The sequence below is a fragment of the Anolis carolinensis genome, chromosome 4 (genome assembly GCF_035594765.1).
Source record: "Anolis carolinensis isolate JA03-04 chromosome 4, rAnoCar3.1.pri, whole genome shotgun sequence".
Classification (NCBI taxonomy): domain Eukaryota; kingdom Metazoa; phylum Chordata; class Lepidosauria; order Squamata; family Dactyloidae; genus Anolis; species Anolis carolinensis.
Window position 1 is genome coordinate 155,614,018 of NC_085844.1, and position 14,048 is coordinate 155,628,065.

At 38.5% G+C, this 14,048-nt stretch overlaps 1 protein-coding gene across 5 annotated transcripts in view; it reads left to right on the forward strand.

Annotated features, from left to right (window-relative positions):
* Positions 1-14,048, forward strand: part of col24a1 (collagen type XXIV alpha 1 chain) — a 233,242-nt gene that overhangs the window by 54,981 nt on the left and 164,213 nt on the right. For all 5 annotated transcript variants that reach the window (XR_010005351.1, XM_062978066.1, XM_062978065.1 and 2 more), the window contains exons 6-9: positions 1,819-1,872; positions 2,517-2,570; positions 8,649-8,693; positions 9,696-9,749. Coding sequence is in view for 4 of the 5 variants with exons in the window: in XM_062978066.1 (XP_062834136.1) it covers positions 1,819-1,872; positions 2,517-2,570; positions 8,649-8,693; positions 9,696-9,749 (207 nt within the window). In the remaining variant the exon portion in view is untranslated. The remainder of the gene's footprint in view (positions 1-1,818; positions 1,873-2,516; positions 2,571-8,648; positions 8,694-9,695; positions 9,750-14,048) is intronic.

Consider the following 14,048-nt stretch of genomic DNA (forward strand, 5'->3'; position numbering starts at 1 on the left):
GGATAATGCAGGTCTGGGATTACAAATTTATGAACTCTATAGCGAGTGTGTCTTTCTTTCCTTTTCGACGCTTCCGCCCCCTTTATCCCCGGCTTCCCTTTCCGGGCGCCACGTGGCGAGGCTTTATTTTGGAAGATGATGGTTGTAGTCAAAACAACATGGCTCTCAAGGTCAGACCAGTATTTGTCATTTCATATTCCATGTAATCAAAATAGTCACTTAGCGGGGGGGGGGGGGGGGGAAGGAGAGGTACTTCTTTTTCACCAATGTATATGCTCCAAATATCCATAATTACTTAATCAACATCCAAATTAACTCTTGTTTAATATCTTCAATCGATTCATATCTTCCATTAATTAATTCATATTCGTTACTCTCTCAATCTGTTCAATTATTTCCATTATTTAGTTTCCAACGATGCAAATGATTCTAATGGCAGTTCCTCAGTTGAACAGCCTCTTTCGACTTTACTTTTCATTCCTTTTATATCAAGTCTCTCAAAAATAATTTTCAAATCTTGGGAAAGATCTTTACAGAAGGAAAGTAGAACAATTCTTCTTAATGGCTAACTGTTACCTTGCAGACATCAGCCTTTCTTCTTTTCTTTTTTGAAAAGTTAAAATGAGCGGGGCAGACAGTTATTGCAGGGTTTCCCCTGCTTCCTGGTGCGCGTTCCGCTTGCCACTACCCTTCGGACTCTCCTGACCCATACCCTTGATGGGTAGTGGTCTCTGGGGTTGTTGAAGAGAGATTGCCGGCTTTGCGACTCCCCCCGCATCAATCCACGGGGAGAGTGGGAGCTATTTGCTCTACCGAACGCTTCAGACGGTTTGGTCTGCCAAGAGCCCTCAGCAGACTCAGCCTGTTGCCATCCTCAGCCTGTCGCCACATATATTAGTAACAGCTACAATTTTGGTTCTTCTTCATCTCGATACCAGCTATTGCTCAACTTAACTCATAATTAGTAATCATTTGTATATGCTGGCATGGTTATGGAGTGCCCTAAATACTCATTCCACTTGTCATTATTTTTAGAGATTTACAGTGAAAATCCTATATGAAATTATAGATGAAAATCCTATGAGACTGCCAATATCAGGTGCTATAGGTTAGGAAGTGGCAAAACCACCTTTGAGTATTACCTGCCTAAGAAAAACCTATGAAAGCCATGTGACTTGAAGGCATAGGGATGTTTAGGTGGGAGGTATGTGAGCTGTCCAAGGACCAACAATAAAAATGTGCATATCTGACTATTTGAATGATTTAATTGTTAGCAGAAAGGAAGAGCACCAATTAAACAAGTTTATTGTGTCTTTATATTTTTGAAACCAAATCAAAGGCCTCCAGAATCCTCTTGGGATTTTGGTATAGTAAATACAGGCAAACCCCAAGTAATAAACATCCAATTTACATATGACTCCTAGTTAAAAACAGGAAGTGCAAGGAAATCTACCCCTAGGAAGGGAAATTCACTCTTGTAATAGTTATCATGGGGGAAAGCAGTCTCCACTGAAGCTTTATTGCCAATTCTTGTTTTCACGTCAAGGATTTTCAAAATTCAGTTGTCACAAGGACAGAAAGAGAGGTGAGGTACAGACAGAAAAACAAACAGTTCAGGGATTTTAACCCTTCCCTGTGCTATGAAATTTTAAAAAAAGGTAAATGTAAAATGTATCTGTGATTTACATACAAATTCAACATAAAAACAAATTTATAGAACCTATTTTGTTTGTAACTCAGGGACTGCCTATGTAATGATAACAATCAGATACAACTATAGATATGTAGATTTGAATATACATAATTTTTTTACCATAGGGACCCAAAGGTGATCCAGGGTTCTCTCCAGGACAAGCAAGTCGTGGAGAAAAGGTAAGCCACCCCTGGATGTATAGGTGATTTTGTTTTGTGGCTCCCAAATTATTATTTTATTTCTTACTTGTCTCTCCTCATGGCTTGAGGCGAGTTACAGCATGATTAAAATACATGAACATTGTAAAAATTCTATTAATGTACGTATTTCTATAAAAGATTCATATTAAAATACATAGAACAGATTAAACATAAGACACAAGTTTAAAATTCATGCTTAAAACTGGCCTGCTGCAAGGGATATGTCTTTAGATGGCTTTTAAAGAAGGGGCCTATAATTTATTCCGACTGAGAGCAGTTCTCCACCATCTCACAAATAGCAATTTGTATTTCTTTCTTTTGAGATATCGGGTTTTGGGTGTATGTTCTACCATTGAAGAATTATTTAGTTTTGTTTCTCAAAGACAATTTTTCTGATGTGCAGTGATTCCAGTTCTGTGAATGCCATGTGGTGTGTTCCCGTATTGCATAGGTTAAATGACTTTGGGTGTTATGGGACTTGATAGGGAGCACAGCTGCGGATGGATGGGATTATGCTTTTGGATAATGAAGGCGACATGGTGGCCTTTGCATGCTTTCCAATTATATACATTCTTTGATTTTATTCTTTCCCGATATTGTGGTGGGCTACACTGAATTTGTAGGGAGACACAGGACTCATCGGCTTATCTGGACTTCCTGGCATCAAAGGTGAAAAGGTAAGGCTTTGTTAATTTGTACTATAATTTAAAGCATTATTTACTTTTCTCTCTGCTTTCCTAAACAAATTGATTGAGTATTGTGTGACCTTGGGCAAAACACACTTTTGTATGGTTTTGGATCTTATCCATCGTGGGCCCATCCAGACAGTCCCATATCTCAGGACTGTCATGGTTTTACCGGAGGCGTCCAAATGACAGTGTAAAAGGGGCCAAAGAGACATTTTTTAAAGGTGGTATTTCAAAATTGGGGCCTAAGGATATTCAAATGCATGTTGCCCATGTAAATATTAATTTTTCTTGCCAGTGTAACCTAAAGAGAAAAAATAGCAGATTTGTGTCATTTGGCTTATTTTATATCATTTGTTTTGTAATTTGTAATTTTAACAGACACTTTCTGTATGTACTTTCAAGTTCATGGTGTTAGTTTATAGGCTGCAAATATGTCAGTGTAGCAATTGTGAAATCCTTGTTTGTATTGCAACCATAGACATATTTTTATTCAATATGATTTGATCCATTGTACTTAATGAGAAATCATCCAGGCCCTTACCTGGTGGTAGTCTTTGTGGCTAAGGTCCCTTCTACACTGCCATATTATCTATATTATCAACGCAGATAATCCACATTATCTGCTTTGAACTGGATTATATAAGACCACACTGCCATATTATCCTGTTCAAAGCAGATAACCTGGATTTTATATGGCAGTGTAGAAAGGGTCTTAGTGGCTTCAGAGGTGGTTCAACCACTAGGCCAACTAGGCAGTTGCCTGTGGCGCCATCTTGTTGGGGGCGCCATCAAGGCAACTCCTGTCTCCTGCGGCCTGCCTCCGCAAGGTATTGAACTGCTTTTTCTGTTGATTTGTTGTAAAACATGATGTTTTAGTGCTTAATTTGTAAAATCTTAATGTAATTTGATGTTTAATAGGCTTTTCCTTAATCCCTCCTTATTATCAAACATTTTTGCATATCCAACACTTTTATTTTTCAGTGATTGGTTTGGGGGGGCGGGGCAAAATTCTGTTCGTCTACACTTGAATAATACCTAGGGCCAGCTCTGAGTGGTTTGAATGTTAGGCTAGAACTCAGGGATACCATGGTTTAAATTCTCATTTACCCAAGTATTGAGTGAACGTGGGCAAAACACACTCATCTTCAGAGGAAGGCAGTGGCACACCCCACACCCTTAACAAATCTTTCCAAAAGAAACCCATAATAGGTTTACCTTAGTATCCCCATAAGTTTGAAATGACTTGAAGATGCAAAATAAAAATACATATTTTCCTTCAATCCCATCTTTTGGGTGACGGAAATCTCATCAACCCTCTCAGAGCTTTATGTCAGATATCTGGGTGGCAAAGTCTAGGTAACATTTAAATACAGTAACACATCTCAGCTACCCAGTGCAGCAGCTGCCTCCCAGTAAGTCTACCAAATCTTATCTGTGAAAAAGTGTCCTTTCAGAAGCACAGGGTACCCAGAGACCATTTAAACTCAGAACTGGTTGTGCGTGTGAAAAAGTGTGTGTCTGCATGTCTGTATCTACACAAGAAAGGTCTTGACTTTTAGAAATGAACAATCACCAGGATTCTTCCCATTCATCTTTCTATTGACAACTTGGAAGGCTCTACCAAACAAACGAAGTGCTGAGGATATGGTGCACACTTGTAAATCTGACTCTGTCTGCTTGTATATAAGAGAGAGAGATTAGTGAAATATGCAGGTGGATGAACCATGGATTCTTCAAGGTAATAACTTGTTTAGGAACTCTGCAAAATAAATAGATCTGTTTAGGCTCAGGATTAAGTAAAAGTATATACACACATACCTCCCATTCAGATGTCAATTTGTTTTACACACTATCAGCATTTAGGCATTATTTGTCTCTATATTATGTTCTTTCATTGCCTTTAAAATTATAAATAAGAATGGTAATGTATTGATCACAGTATAAATTGGGATTTTCTTTTGAGCCTAAACCTTTAAATTAAACATTATTTCCCAAAGGCAAATCTGCAATGCCTATAGGTTTAGATTCCTTTTCATAAACTTTGATGGGAATAAACAACATGTTATTCATATATAATTCAGTCTTAAAAAATAGTAAATGATATTTAATACTTTTGACAAAGTAATAATCTGTGGTCAGTGCATTGTTAACCTGTGGTCAGATTAACAAGAATGTGTATAGTTTGCCCTTGGTATATACTGGGGTTTTGTCCCAGGAGCCCCTGTGGATATCAAAATCCATGGATACTTATGATTGAATCTATGGAGGGCTGGCTGTATTAGCTGTCAGTTATTGAAAGACTGAGTAGTGTTACTGAATAATCCATTTTAATATGTTGTTGTTTTTTCTGCATTTATTTTACATTTATTTTAATAGTTCTCTTTTCCTAGATAAGTTCTGGAAATTGCCTGTGTCAGTTTTGTTTGACCCACTGAATTCAAACTAACTTACTAAGAGTGTCATGAAAAGGAATATGTAAACTGCCTAGATGCGATCCAGTTTTAACATTTGTGAGCAGACTGTGGCTGAGGATCTGTTTGGCTCTACTTCAAAGTTTTTCAAGCTGTTTATCACAACACTAATGTGTTGGCTGAAGTGTGTATGTGTCAGCGAACATAATGCGTAATCTCTGAATCTATATGAAATAAGTAATAAATCATATATTTCAAAAAATATGAATGCAAGTTTTTCATGAGATATGTTGTGTCTCCATTTCATTATTGCAATTCATGTATGCGCCCATATCTCTTATAAGGGACTAGCTGTGCCCTGCCATGCGTTGCTGTGGCGAAGTCTGGTGGTATGGGAAATAAAGTATTGAGGAATTGGTGGTAGTTAAGGTAAAGGGTAAACATTTTCCCCTGACGTTAAGTCCAGTCATGTCTGATTCTGGGGGTTGGTGCTCATCTCCATTTCTAAGCCGAAGAGCCGGCGTTGTCCGTAGACTCCTCCAAGGTCATGTGGGATGACTGCATGGAGCGGCGTTACCTTCCCACCGGAGCAGTGCCTATTGATGCACTCACATTTGCATGTTTTTGAACTTCTGGGTTGGCAGAAGCTGGGGCTAACAATGGGGGCTCTCTCCGCTTTCCCAATTCAGACCTATGGCCTTTCGGTCCAGAAGTTCAGCAGCTCAGTGCTTTAACACGCTGCGCCATCAGGGGATATTATTTCCTAAAAGTTGTAAATATAAAATATTTCTGATTGTTTTTTTGTTTTTTTTGTCTCTTGGAGGCAAGTATGAATGCTGCAATTAGGAAAAATGATTAGGATGTAATGGCCTTGCAGCTTTACAGCCTGGCTGTTTCCTCCCTGAGTGAATTTTTTGTTGGGAGGTGTTAGCTCGCCCTGATTGTTTCCTGTCTGGAATTCCCTTGTTTTCAGAGTGGTGTTGTTTGCGATATTTTATGTGCTTCTAATGTCTGTGGCCCTAAGAAAACAGGATTTGCCAGTCTTTGATGATGGGAATACTTTGTTGGGAGGTGTTAGCTGGCCCTGATTGTTTCCTGTGTGGAATTCCCCTGTTTTCAGAGTGTTGTTCTTTATTTAGTGTTCTGATTTTAGAGATTGTATTGTTCTGTTTTATTATACCACATTAATTTTTATATATTCTGATTTTAGTGTTTTTGAATACTTGGAGCCAGATTGTATTCATTTTCACGGTTGACCGCAACACAATAATAATAATAATAATAATAATAATAATAATAATAATGATAGTAATAATAATGACTTTGGTAATACACAGTGCTTCACTGCCTTCTCAGTTTCCTTTCTGGAAGAATCCTTTCTTGGGAGGTGTTAGCTGGCCCTGATTGTTTCCTTTGTGGAATTTCCAATTTCACTGCTTTATTTACTTTCTTTATTTCTTTATTTACTGTCCTGGTTTTAGAGATTATATTGTTCTGCATTATTCTATCCCAGAAATTATTTCATATCAAAGTAGAATCTCACTTATCCAACATTTGCTTATACAATGTTCTGGATTATCCAACGCAGTCTGCCTTTTCATAATCAATGTTTTTGTAGTCTGTGTTTTAAATTCATTGTGATATTTTAGTGCTAAATTGTAAATACAGTACAGTAGAGTCTCACTTATCCAACATAAATGGGCCGACAGAATGTTGGATAAGCGAATATGTTGGATAATAAGGAGGCATTGAGGAAAAGCCTATTAAATATCAAATTAGGTTATGATTTTACAAATGAAACACCAAAACATCATGTTATACAACAAATTTGACAGAAAAAGTAGTTCAATACGCAGTAATGCTATGTAGTAATTACTGTATATGAATTTAACACCAAAATATCACAATATATTGAAAACATTGACTACAAAAATGCTTTCGATAATCCAGAACATTGGATAAGCGAGTGTTGGATAAGTGAGACTCTACTGTAATTACTACATAACATTACTGCGCATGGAACTACCTTTTCTGTCAAATTTGTTGTATAATATGATGTTTTGGTGCTTAATTTGTATAACGATTACCTAATTTGATGTTTAATCGGCTTTTCCTGAATCCCTTCTTATTATCCAGCATATTCACTTATCCTGCCGGCCTGTTTATGTTGGATAAGTGAGACTCTACTGTATATTGATAATCTTAAATTATCTGCTTAGAACTGGATTATATGAGGCCCTTTCTTCACAGCTGTATAAAATGCACACTGAAGTGGATTATATGGCAGTGTGGAGTCAAGATAATCCAGTGCAAAGCAGATAATATAAGATTATAAATGGGTTATATAGCTGTGTAGAAGGGCCTTGAATCTACACTGCCATAGAATCCAGTGCAAATTAGATAATCTGTGGAAGAAGCCTAAGTGAGGCCTAAATCTGCCTGTCCCCTAACTGAATCCTGGCTGTCCTTTGGCTGAATTGGTTGCTAGGCGACCAAGTGGGCAGAGATTAGCTCTCTAAAGTGGCAGCAATTGGATAAAAACAATTATTGCTCTCCCTCTAATTAGGACTTTATTTTTCTTTTCTTTTTGTTGTATTAACCCTGAGGCGTGGGTGATGGGTTGTGTTGTCAAATTTCGAGGTTGGGGGGCCTGTACTTTTGTTGTTTTGTGGGTCGCCATGATGCCATCACTCTTTTATATATATAGATTGGTTTAACCTTCGGTTAGCTGGTAAAACTGATTTACTGTGTCATGAAGTGATGCATGTCTAAAAAGGTGTGTCACCAACATGGAATGTTTGGAAAGCTCTGCTCTACACATTACTTATGCAAATCTATGTTTGACCTCAGCAATGTGGCATATATACAAGGGTTATCCAGAAAGTAGATTACGTTTTGGAATTAAAAATGAACAAAATATAGGAGAAAACATTTACCATATGCAGTTGAAAGCCACACCCAAATATAACTTCTCAACATAGCCGCCATTCAAATCTAGGCACTTATCATAGTGATGAATAAGCTTGGCAACTCCTTCCCCACAAAACTCCGCCACTTGCGTCCTCACGCAGCGTTTTGGCGACGATGTGCAGCTGCGGAAAGGGGTGACTGGCTGGTTGAGGACGCAAGCGGCAGAGTTTTGTGGGGAAGGAGTTGCCAAGCTCATTCATCACTATGATAAGTGCCTAGATTTGAATGGCAACTATGTTGAGAAGTGGTATTTGGGTGTGGCTTTCAACTGCATATGGTAAATGTTTTCTCCTATACTTTGTTCATTTTTAATTCAAAAACGTAATCTACTTTCTGGATAACCCTTGTAGAAATTATGGTGCTAAGAGTTCCACTTATTTACCCATTTTTATTTCAGTTCACATTCTAGTTATTGATGCTAAGTCATGTAGACCAGTGGTTCTTAACCTGTGGGTCCCCATATGTTTTGTTCTTCAATTCCCAAAAATCCTAATCGCTGGTAAACTGGCTGAGATTTCTGGGAGTTGTAGGCCAAAATACCTGGGGATCCACAGGTTGAGAACCACTGATGTAGACTAAGGAACCTCTCTTTGCTGGAAATGCTGGGAAGAGCAGATGAGAGCAGGCAATTGTGCTAGGTGTGAATTTCAATATATATTTATGTGTCTCTGTTTCATATTTTCAGGGTCCCATTGGATATCCTGGGCCACAAGGGCCACGAGGGGAGCAAGTAAGTAATTCAAGAGCCATCTGAGAAGATCCCTAAACAGGAATAGTTGTTTTATAAATTCTTGCCTGCATGTTTGGGAATAAAGAAGGAAAAGAGATATGTCTTAGACCAGTGGTTCTCAACCTGTGGGTCCCCAGGTGTTTTGACCTACAACTCCCAGAAATCCCAGCCAGTTTACTAGCTGTTAGGATTTCTGGGAGTTGAAGGCCAAAACATCTGGGGACCCATAGGTTGAGAACCACTGCCTTAGACGGTTGACTCTTTCACACTACAGAATTATAACACTTTTGTTAACAAATATTTTGTCTGTCTAATGTTTTGGCTGTCTTTCTGCATTTTATAATCTCCAGTAACTATCCTTGTTCCAGTTTTTAAAAAGAAATAACTATCTGCAGCATGGACTCATGGAATAATTTAAAATGGAAGTTGTCATTTTATTCCAAAGTAGGGGAAGAGGGTTACTTTGCTATCATTTGTTGTGAATTTATTTTTCTGCTTTTGAGATGTACTTGTCTATTTAATTGCTGACATTCACAAATCTTCAAGGTTCATGCTAACCTTTACCACTCAATAGACACTGAATAGGGGTTTTTTATTAGCTAAAACTCCTTTTGAACTGTTGGACTAGGTTTTTTTGATGAAAAATGATATTGAAAGCCCAATGGCGATAGTCAGAATTTTCTTAGATTGTTTCTGTCTAGCAGTTATGTAGCCAAACTCAGCATCAATTTATCAATTACAAATCCCTTTCCTCTATAGGAATTCTTGCTTGTTCCAAATATTTCTAAAGGTTTCATTCATTAAATAAGTCTGTATTTTATATTTCACTGCCCTCCCCTTCTGCTAACTACTTATGCGACCCAAGATCACTGCTTAGTTATCATGGTGATGCATAAGATTCATGTTTCATGTAATTTTATTTGGAAAGCACTCCTGAATTAAATGTTTATTGCTTACATAGAGATTTTAAAATATGTTCATTGATTTTTCCTTTTCATTTAGGGAATTCCAGGAATGGCTGGCAGCCCTGGAACCGTTGGTTACCCTGGCAGGCAGGTGCAGTAACTATGCTACAAACCTAAATTTCCAGAATGTATTTTTACAATAAAATCTAAATAACCAGCCTTCCTTCTTTTGAATATACAGAAACAAGTCTTCACAATTGTCTTTATTATTTCTTTTTGAAACTTCACTAGTTTCTCTGGAGAGTATATTCCCTGCATAGTTTGAAGTCATTATTAATCTGCCTAATTTGTTCCATCAATATGAATTAATGGTATTATGCCAAATAACCAAGGAATCTCTCCACTTCCATTGCAACTGATATAAGCCACATTCAAACAAAGTTTAAAGTCAGAAATTTTGATAGCCTTGCCTTATCATTCCCTATTATTGTTCTGGTGAATGCTTCCTGATTGCTATCTGCATGGCTCTTTGTTCTAATGGAAATGGCTAAGTAAACTAAAAACTCAGCAGGAAATATATATTTAGCAATTTGCCCCAACCAGGTGTCCTGGTTTTTTTGCTTCTATATGAAGCTGAAGTCACAAACCAATCTCCTTGGTTTAAATTCTTGACATTTTTAGGAGAAACAGTCCAGAAATTGGATTTGGATAACACCAAGTTTCTTTTCAGTTGTGAAGTTTCTGGAGAGGGTGGTTAAGCTGATCTTGTTGGTGGGAGGACCATGAAGGAGTGAATGAGGAGCATGCATGAGTGTACTGCTATTGTTTGAAAACCTGGAATACTGTTTTGTACAAAACAGGATGTATCTATGTTGCGGAATTAATGCAGTTTGACACCACTGTAGGTTCAATTCTATGAAATCATGGGAGTTGTAGTTTTACAATGTGTTTAGCTTTCTCTGCCAAATATTGATGGGGCCTAGCCATTCATAGTATTGAGGCATGTCAGTTAAAGTGGTGTCAAACTGCATTACCCATAATTCTATAGTTAGATATGACCATAGTCATAACTTTTCATTCATTCACATTTTAATGTTGATTATTGGAAAAATGTTGGAAGACAAGTGGGAAAAATATACAGTTGGTCCTCTGTATCTTCAGATTCTCCCTCCATGGATACAATAATCCACAGCGTGAAAACTTTACAGGGAAATCCATAAAGCAAACCTTAATCTTACAATTTATATAAGAGACACCATTTTATTATGCCATTGTATATGATAGAGTTTCACTTTGGTATTCATGGACCCAAAGCCCAGGGGATACCAAGGGCCCACTGTATACTGAAGAAATTTCAAGCTCCACAGCATAGTGGTTTGAACATTGAACTATGACACTAAGGCCTCTTCTGTACATCTGTATAACATCCATATAGCTCAGATAATCTGGTTCAAAGCAGATAATTTGGATAATCTGGATTATATGGCAGTGTAGATCCAGCCCCAAGGAAGACAACAACAACAAATGGTTAAAATTTGCTCCAGAAATATTTTCTTTTGCAAACAGTGAATGAAATTGCTGCTTTAAATTATATGGAAGTATTGATCCCCTTCTTAATTTTTTTTGTTCAGACATACAATGCCAACCTTAATTTTTATATATAATACATAGGCAGTAACTACTGGTTCTTTTCTTCTCATATAAGCAGTGGCCATTTAATATTTTCTAAAAATATTCATACTGGCTTTTGTTTATTCCTGCTGCAACCCATGTTGCTTATCATCACAGTGTGTTTCCAAATTGTGAGCAGATCATTGCGAAGATTTCAGAAAACCATAGAAGCCAAATAGCAGGAACTAAAGAGATTGGAAAAGTTGTTCTTTCATGAGTCCCCAGAAGATATCTACCTTCTTCTGTAGGAAAAATATTTCAAGAAGCTGTAGAATGGAAATTCTCTAGAATCTCTATTAGGATGTAGAATGTTAGTGCTTCCCACCATCCTAACTTCATTTGTAATAGCAAACAATTAGGCAGGATTTTAGCCAGATTAATTATATTCACAGTCCAGCCTGAAACACACTTGAACCATAACAAAAATGTTATTAGAGCTTGAACTATCCCTGTATGTATAGTTCTACCTGAGGCCTTTATTTTTCACATTTTATCAAATGTGCTTTACATCATGTTACACTATGCAATTCTTGTATAACTTGAATGTTTGAACTTCCCAGGTATTTTTGAACTACCCATTTTTCTTGCAACTGTCTGTTTAAGGTTGTCTGCTCCACATTACTAACCCAGTAGACTTGTGCATTCAGGCAATTCAGCTAGCTAACCACAGATCCTCCAAGCAATTTTGTTTGTTAACCAAATTTGAGACCTCAAGGATGTCTGGCTCTTTTAAGTAGGATAGCCAATACCTCGTGGACAACAAGTCAAACATGAGCCAACAATGTGATGCAGCAGCAAAAAAAGCAAATGGGATTTTGGCCTTCATCAATAGGGGTATAGTGTCTAGATCCAGGGAAGTCATGCTACCCCTCTATTCTGCCTTGGTCAGACCACACCTGGAATACTGTGTCAAATTTTGGGCACTGCAGTTGAAGGGAGATGTTGACAAGCTGGAAAGCATCCAGAGGAGGGTGACTAAAATGATTAAGGGTCTGGAGAACAAGCTCTATGAGGAACGGCTTAAACAGCTGGGCATGTTTAGCCTGCAAAAGAGAAGGCTGAGAGGAGACATGATAGCCATGTACAAATATGTGAAGGGAAGTCATAGGGAGGAGGGAGCAAGCTTGTTTTCTGCTGCCCTGCAGACTAGGACACGGAACAATGGCTTCAAACTACAGGAAAGGAGATTCCACCTGAACATCAGGAAGAACTTCCTCACTGTGAGGGCTGTTCGGCAGTGGAACTCTCTCCCCCGGGTTGTGGTGGAGGCTTTTAAGCAGAGGCTGGATGGCCATCTGTTGGGGGTGCTTTGAATGCGATTTCCTGCTTCTTAGCGGGGGGTTGGATTAGATGGCCCATGAGGTCTCTTCCAACTCTACTATTCTATGATTCTATGATTCTATATATCTGAGGGAAGGTGAAAGAAGCAAATATAAGGCAATAGATTTTACTTTTAATGTAATTTTATTTGGTATTATGTATAACATAAAAACAGTATAAAATATGATATACAGTACAGTATTCTATAGTAAATTTGAGAAAAAAAGAAAAAGGAAAAAGAGAAAAATAAAAATAAAAAAAGAAAGAGAAAAAAGAGAAAAGAAAAGGAGAAGAAAAAATAAAAAATTAAAAAGTTGACTTCTGTTCTTCCTCCTTTTGCCCTTTATAAAACTACTAGCTGTGCCCGGCCACGCGTTGCTGTGGCGTATGGGAATTCTGTTAGGTAGGTGGAATAACAGTGAATAGCTTTGTAGCCTGAAAGCCTGGCCATTTTCTTATGTGAATCCTTGTTTGGTGAGGTGGAATAGAAAGGAATAGGCTTGCTGCTTGGAATGTTAGGTAGTTGCCTTTTAGGGGAATTCTACCACCTTTTTGGGGTGGTAGAATTGTAATGAATAGCCTCGGTGGTTCAAAGCCTGGGTGCTTGCTACCTAGGGGAAATCTTTGGTTGGCAAGCTTATTTATTTATTTATTTATTTTTCAAACTTATATGCCGCCACTCCCCTAGGGCTCGGAGCGGCTTACAAGAACCGGCTAAAATCAACAATTTAAAAAACATTTTAAAAACATCATTTAAAAAAAAATCTTTAAAACATCCTAAAAGCACCTTTTAAAACATCAGCAACAGAACTCAAAAGCCTGCCGAAACAGGTGTGTCTTACATGCCCTGCGGAAGGCCAACAAGTCCCGCAAGGCACGAACTTCAGGTGGCAAGGTGTTCCACAGAGATGGCGCCACTACTGAAAAGGCTCTGCGTCTAGTTGCAGTTAGACGCAAGGTCTTAAAACTGGGGACTTCCAGCAGGTCTTGGTCCTCAGAACGGAGGGATCTCTGGGGTTTGTAAGGGGTGAGGCGGTCCCTCAGGTACATCGGCCCTGGACCATGTAAGGCCTTGAAGGTAAGCACCATCACTTTGAAAGTGATCCGGTGCTCAATTGGTAACCAGTGCAGCTGCCGTAAGATTGGTGTTATGTGGCATCTTATGGGGACTCCCGCAAGGAGCCGGGCAGCTGCATTTTGCACCAATTTGAGCTTCCGGATCACCGACACAGGAAGGCCAATGTAAAGGGCATTACAGTAATCCAGTCTCGAGATGACTGTAGCCTGGATCACTGTAGCCAGGTTGTCCCTAGATAGATAGGGGGCTAGCCGTCTAGCCTGCCGAAGATGAAAAAAGGCAGTTTTGGTAACTGCGGAGACCTGGGCCTGCATCGTCAGTGAAGGGTCCAAGAGGACTCCCAGACTCTTTACTAGTGAAGACGGGCGTAGCACTTCACCA